At 34.5% G+C, this 22,571-nt stretch overlaps 1 protein-coding gene across 1 annotated transcript in view; it reads left to right on the top strand.

The window, feature by feature from the left end:
* The window catches only part of LOC115209530, a 158,214-nt gene that overhangs the window by 33,480 nt on the left and 102,163 nt on the right, over positions 1–22,571 (top strand). The window contains exons 8-17 of the mRNA XM_036501317.1: positions 1–189; positions 647–759; positions 3,472–3,594; positions 5,245–5,436; positions 6,886–7,031; positions 8,246–8,349; positions 12,501–12,607; positions 14,842–14,939; positions 18,559–18,660; positions 19,342–19,479. The exon at positions 1–189 is cut by the window's left edge and continues 16 nt beyond it. Of these exons, the coding sequence (XP_036357210.1) occupies positions 1–189; positions 647–759; positions 3,472–3,594; positions 5,245–5,436; positions 6,886–7,031; positions 8,246–8,349; positions 12,501–12,607; positions 14,842–14,939; positions 18,559–18,660; positions 19,342–19,479 (1,312 nt within the window). The remainder of the gene's footprint in view (positions 190–646; positions 760–3,471; positions 3,595–5,244; positions 5,437–6,885; positions 7,032–8,245; positions 8,350–12,500; positions 12,608–14,841; positions 14,940–18,558; positions 18,661–19,341; positions 19,480–22,571) is intronic.

Consider the following 22,571-nt stretch of genomic DNA (forward strand, 5'->3'; position numbering starts at 1 on the left):
AAAGTACTGTTCGAAAATTGAGTTATCGATATGATGAAGTGAAGTTTAAAGAGAATATTTCAACTACTTCTTATGATAATTTTATTAAATACCTTAGTGAACCATCAAAAACTCCAATTCCAGAAAGACAACAATTGTCAAGTCTCTCTCTGCCAAGTTCATTTATCGCCAAAGTTTATGGATTCTTGAGTATGTTAAGCTATAGCTCTAATACTGGAAAATGATTTATCTGCTAACCTATTTCATCATTGATATCATTGCTATCATCATCATTGCCACTGCAATATCCAGCGCCTTCCCACCACTGCCAAACTATAAAATGATAATAGTAGTAATAATTTCTAACAAGGCTACAATTTTTAAGGGAAGGTGCAGTTGATTAAATTTGATCCAATACCAGGTTGGTACTTATTTATTAACTTGAAATAGATAAAAAGGAAGAGTCAGTGTTGTGAGATTTGAAATCATATAAAAAGATGTTCTTAAGTGTCAGAAAGTATTTTGTCTGCCGTCCACCACCACTTCCCCAACAATAGTAATAATAATTGTTTCAATTATTATCTGTGTATTTATATTTTTACAATATAACATGTATTTATATTTTTACAATATAACATTTCTATATTTCATCTTTGCTATATTCTAGATGGAGGCCGTGCATCTAATCATTTAAATCTTGGTATGCCAATACACACTTTAAAGCTTGATGATTTTAAGGGCAACTTGTTACTATTCATGGATATCTACAAAATTCCTCGTGTAAGTTTTTGTATTGTAATTATCTGTAGTCTCAGTAGTTGCTTAATATAAATATGAGGATTTCTTATTAAGTGCTGGAGTATAGCTGTATTAAATGCAAGGGCTACTTTTGTTATTAGAATTTAGTTTTAGATGAATGTATGTCAAATTTTGATAACATTCTTAAAAATTCCTTAAAATGACAATGTGTATTTGCTGCTTTTCTTACCTATTTGAATTTCTTTTATAGAAACTAGTTTAGCTAAGAGTTTGAAATAAGTGTCTACAATAAAATATTTTCCCTAAGCCTTTAGGAGCTTCTAAATACTGTTCATGTAATGAAAGATGCATTTTTTCTGGTTAAAATGGCAGACCATTGCAGGTAATATGCTGAGATGTTATGGCATCAAATTTTTACAGATATTCATCTAATTCCCACTTAGCTATGTAACTCCCACTATTGTTTGAGCTGTTGTTATCATATTTGTAGAAGAATACATTGATTATGTCTTTTAACCCTCTTGGGACACGCAGACCGATTGATCAGCCCAAGTGATACAAGCTGAAAGGATTTTGAGGCCGATCTGTTGGCTTGATTGAACAAATGTAAATGGTTGATTTTGAAGTGTTATAGCTAATCAGAGATTGTCTTTCAGTAGATGTCCCTCAGCAGAAAAAATTTTGGTCTTTTTGCCTACACATTCCAAAATATCGTGTGTCTCAAAAGGGTTAATTATCTTTGAAAATAATCAAGAATTTGAAGAGATTGACACATTAAGTTGGTGTTGAGAATATAATTTAACAAAAGGTGCTAATATAAGATTATGACAGGTTTTAATTAAAATTTGAACTCTTGAAAAATTAGAGGTATCCCAAGACCAGTGGCAGTTTCTGCAAGTTGTTATTGAAAAGGTCAAAACAAAAACCTCTGACTCAGTATTGTTGATGAAACTTATCTAAAGGTCATGTTCCCTACTAGAATAGTGTGTTGTTCTTTTTTATTCAGGCTATTTACCATTCATTTTATCTTCTAATGGGCAATATGTTTCGATTATTTTATTGTATTTTTCTGTTGTAGCCAGGTTACATATTTTTGTGCACATTCACACATGTATTCAAAAATACACATGCATATCTGTTGACTGGACTGAATTTAAAGCTGTTATTTCTATAATTGGAAATAATTAGGGTTTTAAATGATGTATACGCTCTGGAATAGATAAAAAGAATAAGGCTAATTATCTGACAACTTTAGTGTTAACTCATTGGGATATAGATGTGTAATTGTTGTGTATTCTTGGGTGTTTTAGATGATTCTGTTTCCTAGGACTGCTTAGCTTGAACTCTGCTTTTGGCTTAAAGAAATGCAGTGGGTGTGGCATTATCATCACCATCTTCCTCCTCCTCCTCCTCCTCCTCTTCCTCCTCCTCATCCTCATCATCATCATCATCACCACCACCACCACCATCACCACCGCCACCACCCACGACGACAACCACCACCACCACCATCATTATTATCATAATCATCTGCATGGGTTATGGTTTGACTGGAAATGGTAAGCTGGAGAGCTGCACCAGGCCCCAGTCTGTATTGGCTTGATTTGTATGGCTAGATGCCCTTCCTAATGTCAACCACTTCACAGAGTGTACTGAATACCTTTAACATGTCACCAGCACAAGTACCTTTAAATAATATTTAAGAAGTAGATTATCATCTTATTTTCCAGTAGTTAATTTGAAGGGATTTATTTAGATTGGTAGAGTGGAGATAATTGAGTGATGTTACTATTCAGTTTGAATTCTCACATGTTAGGGGTTGAAAAGATTGAGAGAGAGTTCCAATGGAAGGCAGTTATAAGGAAGAGGGATGAGGGAAAGTATGCTATGTGGTCTTGTTGAGATGATGGGAAGAACAATGATGTGTATATCATGCTAGTTCCTGGGGAAAACATAGAATGAAACCAGCAAGATCAGAAGATTCAAAATTGCCATAGTAACAGTAGGGGGAAAATATCGGCACAGGTTGATAGTGTATCAAAAGTTGTAAGAGTTTTAATGTGTGGAAAGCTTGTCTAATAGATAGACAGCTCTCTTCCTTGACTGAACAGATCTATGATCAAAGGCATTCCAGTCATGACTATCCGATTTGTTTCCAAGATGGTAGGCTGTGATTTGACTGCTATTTCAAACAGGTCCAGTGACTATAGAGAAAAGCTCCCTTGTCAGTACATTCAGTATTCTAGTGTAGAGCATATTTGGATTTTGTGTAAAGCTATTTTTTTCAATTTTTCAGTTAGTCTGAGAAGTTTGAGCCAACCATAAAACCTTTTTAGGTCCTCCTAGACTAGGAGTCAAAGCTAGGTTAGTGAATTTGATACAGCTGATTACAATTGAAATATTTTCTAGCCTTCAAACTCTGTAAAGAAATCAGTTTAGTCACTTGAAAAATATGTAGTTGCTATGAAATATTTTGAGATATTTCAGTACCTAAATGAGTGATAACTCTTGTTTTGTATTTTTTCTAAGTTGGGAGAATGTTGTGTTATTTATTCCAGAAAATACAAACTGTCTAAAATACATTAAATTTTTATTGGTATATTTTTACATTATTTTTTGTTTAAATTCTATTGTGTCTGGGGAGAGTCATATTCTTTTTGTGCCTTATAAAGTAACACACTCACTGGTAAAATTTCCATTTATTTTATTTAAATGTTTCTCTTTCAATTTTAGAATATTGCTAGTGGTCCAATTATTGATGAAATTAATATATATTCTGAGTCACTCAAGAAATTCAAAACTTACTTTAACCAACAAGAAACAACAAGAACTTTCAAAACATATGACTCTTCTGAGGTAACATTTTTTTATGTAGTTCACCAATGTGCTGGATTAAGTTTGGCAAATTATTTCATGAGTTATTGCTTGCACATAAGTCAAAAAATCTCCCTCCTTCTCAATTGTAGATTAACTTTATGGATAGAATTCTTTTATTCTTTTACTTGTTTCAGTTATTTAACTGCAACCTTGCTGGAGCACCACCTTTTTAGTCAAGCAAATCGACCCCAGGGCTTATTCTTTGTAAGCCTAGTACTTATTCTATCAGCCCAAACACAGACACACAAACATATAGACACACAAACATACACACACACATACATGTATATATATATATATATATATATATATATATATGACAGGCTTCTTTCAGTTTCCGCCTACCACATCCACTCACAAGGCTTTGGTCGACCCAAGGCTATAGTAGAAGACACTTGCCCAAGGTGCCATGCAGTGGGACTGAACCTGGAGCTATGTGGTTGGTAAGCAAGCTACTTACCATACAGCCACTCCTGAACTGAAAGAACAATATGCAAGGGATTTTTTTTTTTAGGGTACAATATAATGATCCTTACATATACCTGAAGCATTATATTTATAGATAATAAGAAATGTAAATTTCTTTTCCTTTCTCAAGGGAATGAAGAACACATGTAATCATAACTGGATCCTTCATTAGGTTCATAAGCTTACTGCTTTACTGTAGTGCCTGTCAAGATGCAACATAATATTTATAGCAAAATATGGTTTCATGGCACTATATCTTTGAATATGTGTATGTGTGTGTGTGTATGTATCAATCAATCATCATTTTTATGTCCACTTTTCTGTGCTTGCATGGGTCTGATGGAATTTTGTTAGCATGAATTTTCTCCAGCTGGATGCCCTTCCTGTTGCCAACCCTCACCTGTTTCCAAGTAAGGTAGGATTTCTCTATAAGCAAACATGTTTTTATGGAAGATTGGAAATGGATGACACTGCTTGCATGACAGTAACATTCATTTTGCATTTATCAGGATGTCAAAGCAAGAAAACAGTGATACACATATGCATACACAGACACACATACACATATGCATACATACATACATACATACATACATACATACATACATACATACATACATACATACATACATACATACATACATACATACATACATACATACATACATACATACATACATACATACATACATACATACATACATACATACATACATACATTTATTTATTTATTTATTTGTGTGTTTGTGTGCATGAATGATTGAATGACAAGCTTCTTTCAGTTTCTGTTTACCAAATCCATTCACAAGGTTTTGATCAGCTTCAGGCTATAACAAAAGACACTCAGCCAAGGTGCCTACAGTGGGATTGAACCTGGAACCATGTGTTTGGGAAGCAAACTTCTTGCATTGTTATTTTTAGTGCAGGATTTCAACATTTTGTCTTACATTCAGAAAATAATCAACCAGTTGAAACATACTACAGGAAGAAACACAAAAAGTGGGATTAATTGTAGAGAAGCAATTTCATAAACATGAACACAAGTACTGAAAGTAGTAATTATTGAGTTATATTAGTTTTTAATTCCTATACTTTATATAAAATGAGTAAACATCTTACATGGACATCCAGTTAAAAGTAGTTCATTCTTTGAATTTTTAGGCAGTCCAAGAAAAGTGGGGTTCAGAGAAGCACAAACTTCTAAAGAAACCTGCCAACTGGCTTCCATTTGTAAAATTAATACCAAGCAAAAATATAGAGCAAGAGAAGAAGTGGACAGAACTGAGGCAGAAAAAACAAATTGATGTGTTATTATTGCAACAGTCTAGTCTACTGAAGTTAACAGACCCTGATGTAATATACCTATTTTTTATGCTCCTTTTTTTTCATTATCTTGTCTGAGGATTTCATCATGTTTATCCATGGGAGTGACATCTAGTCATTCTTGTGCAGTGACTGTTTAAAGTGAAGAAGAATTGCACACTGTCAACTCCACTCTCACATCTGTGACCATCTTGCATCCTGTGGCAAGACCAGGTCGAGATAACTGGGGATGGAGATCAACGCAATGGATGACCAAGATGCCTTACATGCCTCATCTTGCTCTCTGCACTCCACAATGTATTGCTGCAGCCACCTTTCACTCCATTGAATCATGAAGGTTTATTTTGCAAAAGTAAGATACTGCAATAGGTGTTTTACTGATACTAGTTCAGTGAGTTTATTCTGTTCTCATCAAAATTAATTTTTCTTATCTTGTTGTATAACTCCCAGGCCAGCCTTGATCAAGTAAATCTATAATCAAAGATGTTTTAACTGTTATCATCACAAGTTTTCTTTCAAGCATAATGTATCTGTGCTATTTCTGTGCAGTTGAGTTACCATGTAGAGCAGAAGTAGGGATTTTTTAATACTAGGAGTGGCTTGCAAGTATGAGAAAAATAATGTGATGAGTAAAATAATGAATTTATAATTTTCAGAATTCATTGGCATGAAGTTTATGTTAAATTACTGTTTTGGTCTTTTTGAAATTTAAACTGTTTTTCATGTGGGTTTTTAGAGGATTTCAAATTTGAAGGCTTGTGAAAAACTTTGCCCATTGCCAAGCTGATACAGTGGCTTCCATATTGACTCAACATTATTATTTGATACTGGAATATTGCTACTGATGTACCTGTTCAATTGGGAAAGCATTGCTAAGACATAGTGCTTACTTCAGTCACTTCACTGTTAAATAGTTTGTATTATGAATTCATGTAACATCTAAGTTTTCACAAACATTTTAAACAATTGGTAAAAACTAAATATAAAACAATATAAAATAAGAATATTAGTTTTCATTTTTTTTAGAAATAATCTCTAACATTCTAAGATGAGTTACTGTTATTCAGTTATTAATTTTATTGACTATTAGCATCTTTAGATTTTATATATACATGTTTGTGTGTTTTGACTAGTTTGATCTCTGATACTTAGCAAGGATCATCTTGAATGTGTATATTTTTCCCAACATGGATTTAAGGTAGAGACTTAGCTTAAATCCTACATATTTCTAAATGATGGAATATTAACATCCCATATTCTTTGTCAATAATTTTTACTTAAAATAAAGTAAAGGTTCCTTGTTCAAATACAATGTGAGACAAATGTATATACATGAGAATAACACACCTTACTTTAATCTAAAATCAATGTCATTGAAATGTAACGTACATGAAATAAATACTTTCAAAGTGAACTTAATAGCATGGGAAATAATCAACTGAATTTTCTTAGAACATTTTAATTTCCTAATTTTTCTAGAAAGTCATAGTTACTTTGAAAAACCATGTATCAATTGCAAATGGGGATAACATGAAAGGTGAAGTAGCTTCTTCAAGTTTTAAACAGTTCCAGAAGACGGAAAAACTATGGAAGAAGATATATTCAAACCCAGAAATCTTCGTTTTGTAAATATTACACATTTTTCTTAAATATGTTTAATTTAAATATCTAATTTGCCTTTTAATTGCTGTGTTGATATCTCTTTAAAAATGTCAGGTAATCTGTCTCTTTCAGACCTATTGTTGTACAAAAATTGCAATGCAATTTCTTGAAGACTTTCTGCACAAATGGTGGGGGTATGGCCAACAGTATGAGAATCTAAGGACTGAATATTATGAACTTTTTAGATGACTGAAACAAGTAAAAGATAAAAAATAAATGATACTTCCATTTATTAAAGAGCGAGTTACTACAGATGTAGAACTGTTGTGAATGGAAAGTAACATATATGAGGGGGTGCTGAAACATTCCTTACTTTGGGTAAAAAAATTACAGGAGGGTCAGTTAATTATGATTTTATTCAACATATTCCTCTTTCAGATTCACACACTTATTGCAGCAGTCCTTCAGTTTTTCTAAGCCCTGTAAAAGAACTCAGAAGGTTGGGCTTTCAACTAGACCTTTTGTGATACCCTTAGAGCACCCCCTTGTATTACTTCACTCATATCTTTTTTTTCTGTTTTTCACTTGTTTCAGTCATTAGACTGCCGTCATGCTAGGGCACTGCCTTGAAGGGTTTTAGTCAGAGAAATTAGTTTTTTAAAGCCTAGTACTTATTCTATTGGTTTCTTTGGCTGAACTGCTAAGTTACAGGGACATAACACCAATTGTCAAGCGGTGGTGGTGGTGGGGACAAACAGAGACACAAAGACATGCACACATAGATACACATGCACATACGACAGGCTTCTTTCAGTTTCCATCCACAAAATCCACTCATAAGGCTTTGGTTGGCCCAAAGCTATTGTAGAAGACACTTGCCCAAGGTGCCATGCAGTGGGACTGATCCTGAAACAATGTGGTTGGGAAGCAAGCTTCTTTCCACAAAGCCACACCTATATATATAAGATTTTTCACATATTCAAAATAACTTCATTCTGCCACAAGTTTGAGTCAGTTATTTTATATAAAAGCCTAAATTTATTTAATAAAATCCAAATGTTTAATACTTACTACCTCTTAATGTTAAAATGTTAGAAATCTGTAATTATAAGCTTCAAGAGTTGAGAAACATTTATTTTCTTTGGTGAATGTCTATAAAATAATACCATAGCAGATTGGTTCTATGAATTCTCTTTATGCTTAATTTTAAAAAATCTTTATTTTCTTTGTGCTATAGGAATCAGTCTGAATTAGCAGGTGAGCAAGAGAATGAAAAATCAACCAAAATGCCAACATTCCGTGCAAGCACCTATGATTATTTCTCAGCATTGAGGATGTTAGGTAAGAGATTCTCTTGACTTGTGTAGTACATTCTGTTAAATGGTTGGCATTAGGAAGGGCATCCAGCCCTAGAAACCAAGCCAGAACAGATGACTGGAACCTAGTGCAGCTCTCCAAATTACCAGTCCCAGTGAAACCATCTAACACATGCCAACATGTAAAACAGATGTTAAGTGAGACGACGGTGACAACAAAACGTAGTAACTTATTTTGATACAAAATGACTCTCATTGTACACCTAGCTACATTTTGTTTCATCAAAAAGTTCTATATCCTCCACCACATACTACTACCATAAAATTAGAGACCAAACCAGCACTGCTTAACTGTCTTAAAATGTTTTCTTTCACTGTAAGAAAACCAAGATTATTTCATCATTTCCACATATTTTTATATGAACAGATGAAGACATCTAATACCATTAGTGGTAATAATATGATATATGATTTCTTATGGTTCCAGGTCATGCTTCCGAATTAACTCCCTTTTATGACATTAAGTCATACTACCATTTCATTTTCTTGATTCTAGATTTTTTTCTGTGCATTTTTCCAACTCATCCTCATACGTTTTATCTAAAACATCTCTTGTATTGATATCTTCTTTAAAAAATTAAATTTTACTTAAGCTATTTGTCTGTTGACTAAAATATTTATTTATTTGAATATCTACATGTTTACTGTATGTAATAGGTACACCATATCTGCCATATCTCTGAAGTGTTGTTAACAGGAAGGGTATCTGATTGTAAAATATTGCTTTACAAAAGAGAACAATGACAGTATAAGCCCCATTTTAGTGGAGAAAATGGTATTGAAACATTTGTTGGTGTTACCTAGCTACATGTATGTAACTGCTGAAAAATAAATAGGAAAAATAAAGGAGAAAAGTTCAAGGAAATTTTGGAGAGAATTCACGAAGCAGTCACACAAATTCAGGTTACTATTGGTGGCATCATCATCATCATTATCAACTTCATATTTTACATTAACTTTCTATGCTAGCATGGGTTGGCTAGCTTGACAGTATCAAATGACTTACACTGCTCCAGTTTCAACATGGTTTACGACTGGATACCTTTCCTAATGACAACCACATTACAGAGTGTATTGGGTGATTTTTTTTTGTTGCTTTTTTTTTGTTTGTAGCAACAGCACTATCAAGGTTGTCTTGCAACTTGTAACACTAAAGAGCCTGTAGAACTCCTATGACTGAAAGGAGAATGTGTTGACTTGGGCTAAGATGATGAGAGAGAGTAGAATATAATGAGAAGAATCATCATTATCATCATCATCATCGTTTAACGTCTGCCTTCCATGCTGGCATGGGTGGGGCAGTTTGACAAGAGCTGGCCAGGCAGAAGCCTGCACCAGACGTTTGTAACTGTTTTGGCAGGCTATTTACAGCTGGATGCACTTCCTAACACCTACCACTCAGCAGAGTGAATAGATTTATTATTGTGGAATACTGGTAGTAAAGACAATAAAAGAATATTCATTGTTGAGTAAAGGAGATTAGAGGGGACAGCAAAAAGGAGAAAGGATTTGTGTCTAGGGTTGAATCTACAAGAAAATTATAATTTCATGTCTTTGAATCATATGTGTATTTAGTTTTAAAATATTCTCTTCTGTTGTTCATATTTAAAAAATTTTATTGTAGCTAATTTGAATGTGTTATCCGTGGAATTAGTGAAGGCGCATGGCTCAGTGGTTAGAGTGTCGAGCTTCCGATCATGAGGTTGTGAGCTCGAATCCCTAACTGGGCTGCATGTTGTGTTCTTGAGCAAGACACTTTATTTCACGTTGCTCCAGTTCACTTAGCTGTAGAAATGAGTTGCGACATCACAGGTGCCAAGCTGTATCGGCCTTTGCCTTTCCCTTGGATAACACTGGTGGTGTGGAGAGGGGAGGCCAGTATGCTTAGGTGACTGCTGGTCTTCCATAAACAACCTTGCCCGGACTTGGGCCTGGGAGGGTAACTTTCTAGGTGCAATTCCATGGTCTGTGTCGTGACTGAAGGGGGTCAATATCAATGGAAATATTAATTTTTATTATTTGTGAGGCAAATTGGTAGGATACTTGTGAACCAAATATACAGTAGTTTGTATCATATTATCTGCATTCAGCTAAAACATTTAACATGACTGAATCCACTTAAATCTTCAAAGACATCACTAGAAAGTATTGTTCAGACCTCTCTCTCTGGTGAAGTGTTTAGACTCTGTGTGTGTGTGTGTGTGTGTATGTGCGTGCGTGCATGTGTGCATGCGTGCGTGCATGCGTGTGTGTGTGTGCATGCACGTGTGCACCAAGGTACATTTAGAGGTAAAACACAATGGAATATTATTTTACGAATAAGCAAAGTAAATATTAGTAACAATAGCTGATCATATCCAAATTAAATTGTTTATTAATTTTGTGTTCAAACCTTCTTGTGGTTAGTTTTTATTTCTGTCTGCCCGGATCATTCAATAAATGATTATGAATAATATACTTGGTTTGACTTATTAAACAGAATTCAACCTCTACAAAATTTAGCCTCGATCCCAAGTAAGAATTTATATTTCTCAAAAGAAATGAAGCCAATATGCTCTGCTGGATAGGTAATGTCATTGTGGATATACAACAGATTGTGAGTGATTTGAAAGAAAAACTGAGTATACGAGACATCAGATGTAGTGTGCAAGAGAGAAGACTGCACTGGTACAGTCATGTAATGTGTATGAATGAAGGCAGATGCATCAAGACGTGTTCATCTCTAATAGTGAAGGGAACATGTAGTGGAGTAGACCATAGAGGTCATGAGACAAAGTGGTGAGAAAGGATCTTCAGATGTTGGGCCTCACAGAGGGGATGATGGAACCGACTCCTGGTGTTTTGCTGTGGTTGAGAAGACACATCAAGCTAAGGAAAATCGTGGTTGTCTTTGCATACAGGCATGTCCCTATCTCCCACTCCAGCTCATGGGTGCTAGTACCAAGTAAAAAGCACTTGTACCAGTGCCGTGTAAATGTACCTATACCGGTGCTGCATAAAAGCATCCAGTACACTCTGTGAAGTGGCTGGTGTTAGAAAAAGCATCCAGCTGTAGAAACCATGCCAAAACAGACATGGAGCCTGGACAACTCTCCAGCTGGTTAGCTCCTGTCAAACCGTCAAACCCATGTCAGCATGGAAAATGGACATTAAATGATGATGATGACTTAAGGAGAGAATGGTCAATGATATAGAGTAAGAGGGAAACTCCCAGTGAACCAACTCTATGTTCTTGTTATAATATTTTGCTGAAGTTATTTTGCATCATTTACTGCTAATGATCTTGAGAAAGTCATCAATATTATATTTCATTTTTATCCCCAGAATATGGGGTCTTTGTGTTTGCTAAAAGCAAACCAGTATTTATGAGGAAGATAGGTTAGTTTTGCAAATTTTAATTTTTTATATTAGTTTAATTGTGTTAGAACAGTTTTCCTTACAGTTGGATGCTTTTCTAAATACTAATTAGTCACCTGTGAAGTGAGAACAGTGCTTGATTTTACTTAGTAAAATTAAGCATTTTTAATATAAAGAAGCATATACATTGGGCTTTGAAATCAAGGCATTTTACAATCTTCTGCATGCTTCTTTAGCCTTTTACCATTTAAACTGATCATACCCAGCCAAAATATTCTTTTTTTTTTATGTTCAAACTATCTGGATACAGCCTCTCACACCTACCCTATTGTAAAAATAAACAATCACATCTTCAAAATCTCAAAGCTATGAAATGATGTATGGCTAGTTCCAAACAATGCAAAAAAATAAGCACTACATTTTACAGAGATACCTGAATGCTAAAGGATTAATTAGATCAGTGTTTCTCAACCATTTTTTTACCTATAGACCCTATTTTACACTACTGAATCTGCTGTATTATTTAATTAAATTTTATTAGGAATTGTATAAAAAAATTAAAATATTTTGTTTATTGTGGAAGTATAAGCAATTTCTTGCACATAAAATTTAACAAAATCTTATATGAATCCTGAAAGGCTATATGGACCCTGGTTGAAAACCCCTGGGTTAGATTATGTTTAGCTAAATTATATTGCCAAATCTTCTCAAATATTTCCAGTTCAGGAGCTAAAAACTGAGAATTTTTTATTCACACAGGTTTGGAGGAAAATTCTCATGACGAAGGATATTGTCCCTCAAAAAATAGTAGTTATTCAGCATATCTATTGCTTCGACATCTACGCATTAGAGATTTGCAAATATCGGTGAGACAAATTGTTTGTGTTCTATTGATTATCTGAAATATTACATATGTAAATGCAGCTTAATATTTTGAAGAATTATTATAAAAGTGTCAATACTATCATTAGAAATTGTGGTGTTTGTTTTTTTTCAGAAATTTTACCCAAGAAAAAACAGAAAAAAAAAATTATTAATTGTTAAAGAATAGCTACTTGTTACTCTTTTACTCTTTTACTCTTTTACTTGTTTCAGTCATTTGACTGCGGCCATGCTGGAGCACCGCCTTTAGTCGAGCAAATCGACCCCAGGACTTAATCTTTGTAAGCCCAGTACTTATTCTATCAGTCTCTTTTGCCGAACCGCTAAGTGACGGGAACGTAAACACACCAGCATCGGTTGTCAAGCAATGCTAGGGAGACAAACACAGACACACAAACACACACGCATACATATATATATACATATATACGACAGGCTTCTTTCAGTTTCCGTCTACCAAATCCACTCACAAGACATTGGTCAGCCCGGGGCTATAGCAGAAGACACTTGCCCAAGATGCCACGCAGTGGGACTGAACCTGGAACCATGTGGTTGTTTAGCAAGCTACTTACCACACAGCCACTCCTGTGCCTATATAACTCCTGTTATAAATTTTTTTTTTAAATCAGTAAAAAATAATTGTACAAATTGTTAAATTACTAGTTGTAAAAATAAATGATACACTTGTTAATAAGAATGAGAAAATATTGAGAAATTAGAACGCTTCCTATTTAGATTCAGCAGAAACACTACAATTCAGACATCTTGTGTATTTATTGCTTTTTAAGTTATAGTTGTCACCATCACAGCCACTGTTGTCATTGTCATCATCATTATCATCATCATCATTGCTGTTGTTGTTGTCATCATCAACAAGACTTATCAGCATTATTATCATTATCACATGATCTGTTTGGATAATCTGCTTTTAGTTCTGGAACTAGATGTTTAACACACATTTAAATATGCTGTTGTTACTGCTACATGTTGTGGTGAAATGGCTTGATGGATAAGGAATTAAGCTAACAACTCATTGGTCATAATTTCATATTGGCTACAATCATTTGAGAATATCACAATTACATAACATTTAATTTTATATAATTTAATTCTAAAGCTTTCAATTCACTTAGCTGTCAGCAATAGCTACCAGTTTTTAGGATGTTATAAACAGAAAAATTCAGCTCTTATTCACTTAATACAACTAGATGTAAAACAAAGTCCCTGCATTATGAGCCCGTGTGTGTTGTTTTGACACCTCTTTTACCCCTTGTTTCCAGTCTTCTGTGATAGCATATCTGCTGATGGCAGAAATATTACCTTTTTTGGGAACAGGTTGGAGTTGGCAACAGAAAGGATATCTGGCATTGGAAAATCTGATACTTAAAATTCAGTCTGGTCCTCGTAAGTATGGAAAAGGGGATGCTAAAGAGATGATGATGATAGTGAATGGCAGCATTAATGAACATAAAGATATAGACATGAATGGGGTATATATCTTAATATATAAAATCCGTTCCGTCTGTCTGTTTGTGTGCTTATAACTCAAGTATTGTTCATCTGATTGTGCTGAAATTTTAAACAAGGATACATGAGAGAGCTGGGTGTTCCATAATCTAAAAAGATTTTCAAAATCGTTAGTTTCAAAGTGAGAATCACTATTTTTGTAATCTTTACTGTCCTGTTTGTTCCGCCATTAAAACAACCAGTTGCTCAGACAGCCAGCATATACTGTTTCACTAGCAAAAAGGGGAGTACAGGATGACAGTCAGCCAAAACCGTTGCTATGCTGTCTCTCTTCTTTCCTTTCTCTGTGGGGTTAATAATCTTAATCTTTAGTTAGAGTTTCTCATTCAAACTACATAATAGGCAGAATTGTTGGATTAAGACACTAGGGTGTTTTGAGGGAGATTTGGCTGCTATTTCTACCAGGTCTAGCTACCACTCTTCCTCCTCCTCCTCCTCATCATCATCATCATCATCGCCGCCGCCGCCGCCACCACAACCCCCCCCCCATATTCCATGCTGGCGTGGGTTTGATGACTTGATAGGATCCTATAGGGTAGAGGACATGTCATGGTCCAATGTTGTTCTGGCTTGACTTCTATGGCGGGATGCCCTGCCTATTACCAGTCTCTTTGTTGGAATAATATATATTATTTATAATTGGTTATACACTCTTTTTCATGTTCTAAACTCTTTCATTTATAAATTTTAGTGTTTATATACTCTTAACTACCTGAGATCTATACAACGAACTCTAACTATCACTGATGCAGGATTGACTTTAAAACAGGGGAAACTGACAAAAAGCTGGTGAGAACTTGGTAACATTTTATCTTCTTTATGGACATTATTTATGAATATTGATCGAGTTAAATTAATAAAACTTAAGAGCTTTTAGAGCAGTAGAAGGAAATTTGGTTTCTTTGTTCAGCTTTTTGTTTCATATAATAATGATGACCTTGTTATATACAGTACTCAGGTTCACTACAACTCATTGGAAAAGGGTAAAAGAGGGAACAGAAAAAGCAGCATTATATCAAATAAAGAAAGACAGCAATGATAGCTAAAAATACATACATAGGACAGAAAGTGAACTGTAAAAGAATTATAAAAAAGAAAGGCTGCATTACATTAATGGTTTCAAATTATGGCACAAGACTATCATATCTGGGGGAGAGGGTAAGTTGATTACACTGACTCCAGTGTTCAGCCGGTACTTATTTTATTGACCCTGAAAGGATAAAAGGCAAAATCAACCTTGGTGGAATTTGAACTCAGAACATAAAGAAGGATGAAATGCCACTAAGCATTTTGTCCAGCATGCTAACTATTCTGCCAGCTTACTGCCTTAGGTGCATTTTATTAATAAGATAGAAATGTTTTTGACATATCCTATGATGGACTAAAAATGCTGAATAATTTTTAAAGAAGTCTAGAGCATTATCTTACTATATTAGTTGCAGCTGTAGCATGTCAGGGAAGCTTTTTTGCTGTCTCATCATAGCACTGTTGTGCTATGGCAACTCCAACCAATCAGTGCTGGGTGTGTATTAATATCAAAAGCAGTTCTCTGCCTAAGAAGAGAAGCACACATTTTAACTAGTTAGCAGAAAAACAGCAGACAAGCAACATCTTTTCTCCAGCATGTGAATAGCCTCTTTCTTTTTCACATCAACATCATGCCACTAGCTCTGAATATTATCAGCTCTCACTCAAGTTGCCACATCATGAACAGCGTATTTCATTTATGCTAACTTCACTCCATGAAATTCTGGATAACATCGGTCACAACTCTAGCATATTATGTTTCCATTGACACTGGCTCCATTTCTGTTAGCTTATAACGACTTCTAACTGAATCCATTTTTCAAATGTAAGTTATAAATAATAATAATGAAATTATTGTATACAGTGCTCAGGTGCACCACAACTTGTCAAAAGTGTGTGTAAAGCATGTGCAGTAATGAACAAATGTCTGGAAAGTGAACAGTATATGAGTCAGATACATGCTTGCATGTGTATGGAGGGGAGAAAATCAGGTGTAGTGTTAGCAAATGTCAGGAAGCATGGAAGTTTTGAAGGATGCAGTGCTCCGACAATTAACATCTGATGCCAGCAGTTTGTTCCATACTTCAGCAACTCTTAGCATGAAAAAATGTTTCCAAAAGTCATGGGAGCTGTGCTGTTTTCTGACTTTGTAAACATGTCAACAGGTGTTAGACAGGTGGAGTTTGAAAAGGTACTCAGAGTTATTGTTTGTAAGATGGTTAATAATTCTATGGGTGTCTGCCAAGTCAGCTGCCAGACGTCAGAGTTTCAATGTATCCATGCCCAGGGAAGTAAGGCATTCAGAATATGGCAGATGCCTGATGGAGGGTATTCTCTTGGTTGCACATTACTGAACAGTTTCCAGATGATTAATATCCTGGGCAAGATAGGGGTTCCAGACAGTGATGCAAATTCCAGGTGAGGCCACACCATAGCTATATGTAGCCTCAAATAGATAGCCAGAGAGTGGCTCACAAATTGTTTGTAAGATGGTTAATAATTCTATGGGTGTCTGCCAAGTCAGCTGCCAGACGTCAGAGTTTCAATGTATCCATGCCCAAGGAAGTAAGGCATTCAGAATATGGCAAATGCCTGATGGAGGGTATTAAAGCTTTCTCTGACTCATGCACACACACCGGCTATGTTCATACTACTTGTCAGTTCTCATTATCCTTTAATAAATTAAATTATTTTGTATAAAAATATCTTCTGATATTTTCATTATACATACTTCTCAAAAGTTCACTGGATCTCTCTATGAACACTTTCACTAAAGTAGTAACTTTTTACCAACTTTCACTCTATAAATTAGTGACTACTCTCACTAAACAGCTCAACAAGAAGATAACTAATTACTGAACTGCCTCTTAAAATGTTGAATATTTTTAATGCGACAATGTTTATATAATGTTTATTAATATGGCAAAGTGGACATGCTTTTTTCACTCCTCAATCATGTGCTAAAGGGAAAATTCTGTTAAATATCTACATTAAAACTAAGTGAATTACTAATACTCTTAAATTCCATTCTTACAAAAAGGCCCAAATTCTTGTATAATTTGTGTATAACCAAAGCCCTATGTCCTGTTTCTCTCTCAGCTCTTTTATGGGCTTTTTAGCAAAGAGGTTGTGATTAATTTCTCTTAAGAATTATCTGCTAGTGATGCAAATGTTTTGTTCTGAACTTTGCCTCACATAGACAACATCTCAAAATCCATCAGAGGAGTTTTCTTTAAAGTGGAAGTTTGTATGGGCAGCAGCAATAATAATGTTGTTGACAATTATGATGATGCTACATAAGTTTTTCAGGAGCTAAATGCACAAACTCCTCTTGTAGCGTTTTGCCTTTTGTCAAAGTATAACTGACCTGTGGTACCATTCTTTAGGCTCAAATGTCAAATTGCATGTAACAAAAAAATTATAACATTCCAGCATCTTTGTTAATTTTCCGTTTTCATTATTTTAAACTGGAATAAGGGAGCAAGCTTACAAAATCACTGGCATGCAGAATAAAATGCTGTTAAACATTTTGTCTGTCTTTGCATTCTAGTTCAAATTCTGCTGAAGTCAATTTTACCTTTCATCCTTTTGAAGTCAATGAAATAAGTACCCAGTTGTACACTCTGGTTGCTGTAATTGACTAACCCACTTCTCTCAAAATGCCAAGCCATGTGCCTGTAGAAGAAAGGATTATGTTAGACGAGATTTATTAAACACAGACTTTGTTTATCACTGTTATCATATTTATGAAGTCTTAGTTTTAATCTTCTATTATAATTCCATTGACATCTAAGTTGTTTTATTAAATTGGTCCTAGTATTTTATTGAATTCAGTTGGATGAGAGGTAAAACTGATCCTGGTAGAATTTGATCTCAGAACATAGAAAGCTATAACTAAACACTGTGGGCACTCTGCTTGATACTCTAATGTCTCTCCCTAATCACCACCAATCTCATACGTTATATCTTTGGATCATTGCACACGCCTTACCTTCACACACTCACACACACACACATGCATGAGGAAGTAAACTGATTATATGCATACAGTTTTCTTTCATTCTCAATAAATATAACTGTTATTAAGGCAGCAAGCTAGCAGAATTGCTAGCATGCCAGGCAAAATGCCTAGCAGCATTTCGTCTGTCTTAACATTTTGAGTTCAGATTCATCTTTTCAGAGTCAATAAAATAAGCACCTGTTGAGTACTGGGATCAATGTAATTGACTTACCCACTCCCTTGATATTGCTGGCCTTGTGCTAAAATTTGAAATCAATAATTATATCTGTTGTTAATGTTTTCGCCATTAAGAAAGTTCATATAAATTTGTTTGCTTTTTATAAAAACAAGGATGTTATGAATTTTGATTTTCAATTTCAGTGCACAGAATCATCGGATTTCGACAACAGGAGATGGAACAATGGGAGGTGGGGGAGGACTTGGTAGCCATGATTATTTCCACAACACATCTGCTGATTTTAAGTGAGTTGGACCTATTGCTATTTCTTTAGACATGTTGAATTATTAAGTTATCTACAAAGATTTTAATGTAACTGATATTCAGACATTGTAAACCATAGTTTGAAAGAGAAAAAGAGCAGGACCATTGTTTAGGTGCAATCATGTATCTTTTGCTTGCAGGATACCTGCCATTCCTTCTTGGTTTTCAGTTAAAAAGTCAATGCTTAGAACTTCTCCACCAGTGCTGCACTGTATTCTTAACAGCACTAAACTATTTGTAACTCAGTGTTTTTAGTTCTAAGTAGTATACTGATATGTGTCTACTCTAAGATGATGCAGCACTGCATAACTAATGAATGTTTTATTAATTTTGTACAACTGAGCTCAAATCCTTATGTAAACCTTAGAGAATGAAAAACCTCCTTAGTATACCTACTAAGCATAGTATTTCTTTCTTGTTACCTGAAGCATATATGTATTGTCTCTTTTCTCACTACAGTAATGTGCCTGTAACAGCACTGGAGACACTAAGCTTAAGTCACTATGCTACAAATACAAAACTTTATTTGTCACTGTTTGTGCATACATAAACTTTAATTATTACAAATAGTTTTATACAAATGTATCTACATGCACTTAAATACAACTTTCATGTTCTTGTACATTGTATTAGAAATACATTTTGATTTCATATCTTTTCAGGATTTCAGAGACAGATTTTATTGAATACTCTGAAATTGAAAACCATGATGATTTTTATGAAATTGAAGGAGAGAGAATATATATTCGAGATCAACAAGGCCTCTATATCATTTACGATGAAGCTATTAATGATTTTAAGTTTGTACAAATACATTATTTTTTTATGATTATTTTTGATCTTAGTAATCATTGCTTATGCTTGCACCTTTGCTACATGCCTGTCTGTGACCTTTAGTCTTATGATACAAAACATCGTTTGAAAGAGTTCATACTTGAATTAGATATTCTTATTTCGTGTAATAAACTTTTGTAAAATTTTGTTTCAAACACTAGCTTAATAAAAATGTTAGTAGTGTGTGTGCATGCATCTGTGTGTGTGTGTGTGTGCATGCATCTGTGTGTGTGCACGCATGCACACAGCATGCAAAAGAACACAAAGAGTTGTTTCTGAGTTTTTTTTTCATATACAGATACAGGAACTCTTCAGATTTTCCCCAAGAAAACGAAATGAAATGGAATAAACTAAAATAAAATGAAGTGACATATTTACTTAGTTACAGTCTACTGCAATTCTGAACCACTATATGAAAAATCCTTAAATATAATTTTTATTTTATTTCATTCCATTTAATTTCATTCTCTTGGAAAATTTGAAGACTTTTTGCATATAGATAAGCTGAGATGAAACCCATTTCTTCTGGCTAACATTATTATTACCAATATACTATTCTGTACACAATCATAAATGTTTTAATCATATATACATCATCATCACCATTATCATTTAACGTCTTGTTTTTTTGTCTTGAGAAAGGGACTAATGAGAGTGATGTCATTAACATTTCTCTTGAGTAGTTGTCCATGATTGCAAGGAAAACATGCAGAGAGCGATATCCTAAGGACTAACAATCTACTGAGAAAAGACTAGTGGTTGGTACAAGATCTCATGGGGACACCACAATGCAATAAGTAAAAGTGAGTCAGGAGTTCCTGAGTAGAGCTGTCATGAAACCAGCTGAGTTTGAGGAGTAGCTGACTCTGCATTAGTGGTAGAGAGAGAAGACTACCTCTGTCACTAAGGTTTGGAGTGTATTTGTGAGCATTTTTATGCTAAAAAGTCAAGTAACTTTTCTTTGTGCATGATCTATGATATCTGTGTGTGCAGGAGTAGCATCATACCAGATGTGAGGGTAGTACTCCATTGTGGATCTTATATGAGCTTTATAAGTGGTGAGTATTTTGTTGGGGGATACCCATGTGATGCCGTCTTTACTTGTTGAAAATGTGCATTGGTTAGGAAAGATCTTCCAGTGATTTTGAGACCTAATATTTGATGTAATCAAGAGTGTTCTAGTTGTATACTATTTATGTTTGGGTGAGGGTGTGATAATGTTTTCTTGATATGAGCAATGATTTTGTCATTTTGCTGTTGAATAAAACGAGATTGGCATGATTATTGGAGGACATTTTGGAGGAGTCTTTTCATGGAGATATTGCAGATTTGAGTTGAGGTGTCTTAGGTGCATACGATTAGGAAGAAATAAAGAGTGACATCATTTGAATAGCAGTAGGTGTTGTTAAAGTGACAGCAAGTGAATAAACAGAAAAAAGAGCCCAGTAGATAAAACCAAACCCCGGGAAGTAGCAGAGTTGAAAGCATGTGGATCAGATAGTACTAGATCAGCATGCTGCAATACTGTGATGACACAAGAAACTAATGATCCAACATTTGAGAGATGAAGGAAATCCATAAAGAGAAATTCTTTTAATTGACATGGCTTAAAGCTTTGCTAATGCAGAGAGCAGCAAAGCTTTGCTGATGCTGAAAGCTGTCACCAAATTTATTGATGGTGAAAGCCTATTGGTGAATGGTGTATAAAGCAGGTCTCCAGTTGGTCTGACTTTGCGAAACACCATACTTGTAGTCATTGAGGTAAAAGAGAGATTCAAGATGTTGAGAATTTTTTTTACTAGTGGCTGTCTCTCTATCATTTTAAGATATTGGAAGTTATATGAGTTAAGTTACATGACATGAAACATAGTCTGTGACTACAGAGGACATGCAACGGCTTAAAAGAAATGGAAGATATTGGAAGAGGAATAGTTGGCAATGCCAGAGAGGTTGCTCTTTTGAGGATGGAGATATACTCATCATCATCATCATCATAATCATCATCATTTAATGTCTGTCTTCCATGCTGGGATGGTTTGACTGGAGCTGGCCAGGTAGAAGCCTGAAGCAGATGTGTGTGTCTGTTTTGGCAGGGTTTTTACAGCTGGATGTCCTTCCTAACACCAACCACCCAGCAGAGTGGACTGAGTGCTTTTTTTACAGGGCACAAGCACTGTAGTGCGACTTCTTCCAAATGTAGTGGGTTTTTTTTTTGTTTCTTTCTATTTTTTTTTATGTCTGAATTCCTACAGCATAGTTTAGAGGGAATTACTTAAGGTACTTTAAGCTCCGAATTTTGGTTGCATGTGGAAATCTGGAGAAACTTGTGTAAGAGCATGGTTTCAGTCACCTCCCTAACTATTTCTCTGTGTGTGTATGTGTGTAAATATGTTTGTGTGTATGTGTGTGTGTATATGTGTGTGTACATATATGTATGTATATGTATATATGTAGTCAGATATTTCACTTTAATACTGAAACTATTAAAGTGAAACTAATATCTCACATATATACAGGCATACATACATATATACATACATACATATATATAATATATATATATATATATATATATATATATATATATACATATATATATATATAACGGGGAGCTTTATGAAAATAGACAAAAGACGAAGGCAGGTGGAAAACAAACAAACAATTGTATTAGTATGGCGCTCAGGAAATATAAATAAAACAAGTCTTTAACGTTTCGAGCCTACGCTCTTCAACAGAAAGATACACAGAGAGAAAAAAAACACAGAAAGAAGGAGAGAAAAAAAATGCGTGCAGTGGATATATATATATATATATATATATATATATATATATATATACATATATATGCATACATCTGCACATATGTGTATATATATATATATATATATATATAGATAGATAGATAGATAGAGAGAGAGAGAGAGAGAGAGAGAGAGAGATAGAGAGAGGGATGATGTTAATTTAATTAATGTCCAATTTCTCACCCTCATTTTAAATTTATATATAGATAGATGTATATGTATAGATGCATATGTATAGATGTATATATATATAGATA

This window comes from Octopus sinensis, linkage group LG3, assembly GCF_006345805.1.
Source record: "Octopus sinensis linkage group LG3, ASM634580v1, whole genome shotgun sequence".
NCBI lineage: Eukaryota > Metazoa > Mollusca > Cephalopoda > Octopoda > Octopodidae > Octopus > Octopus sinensis.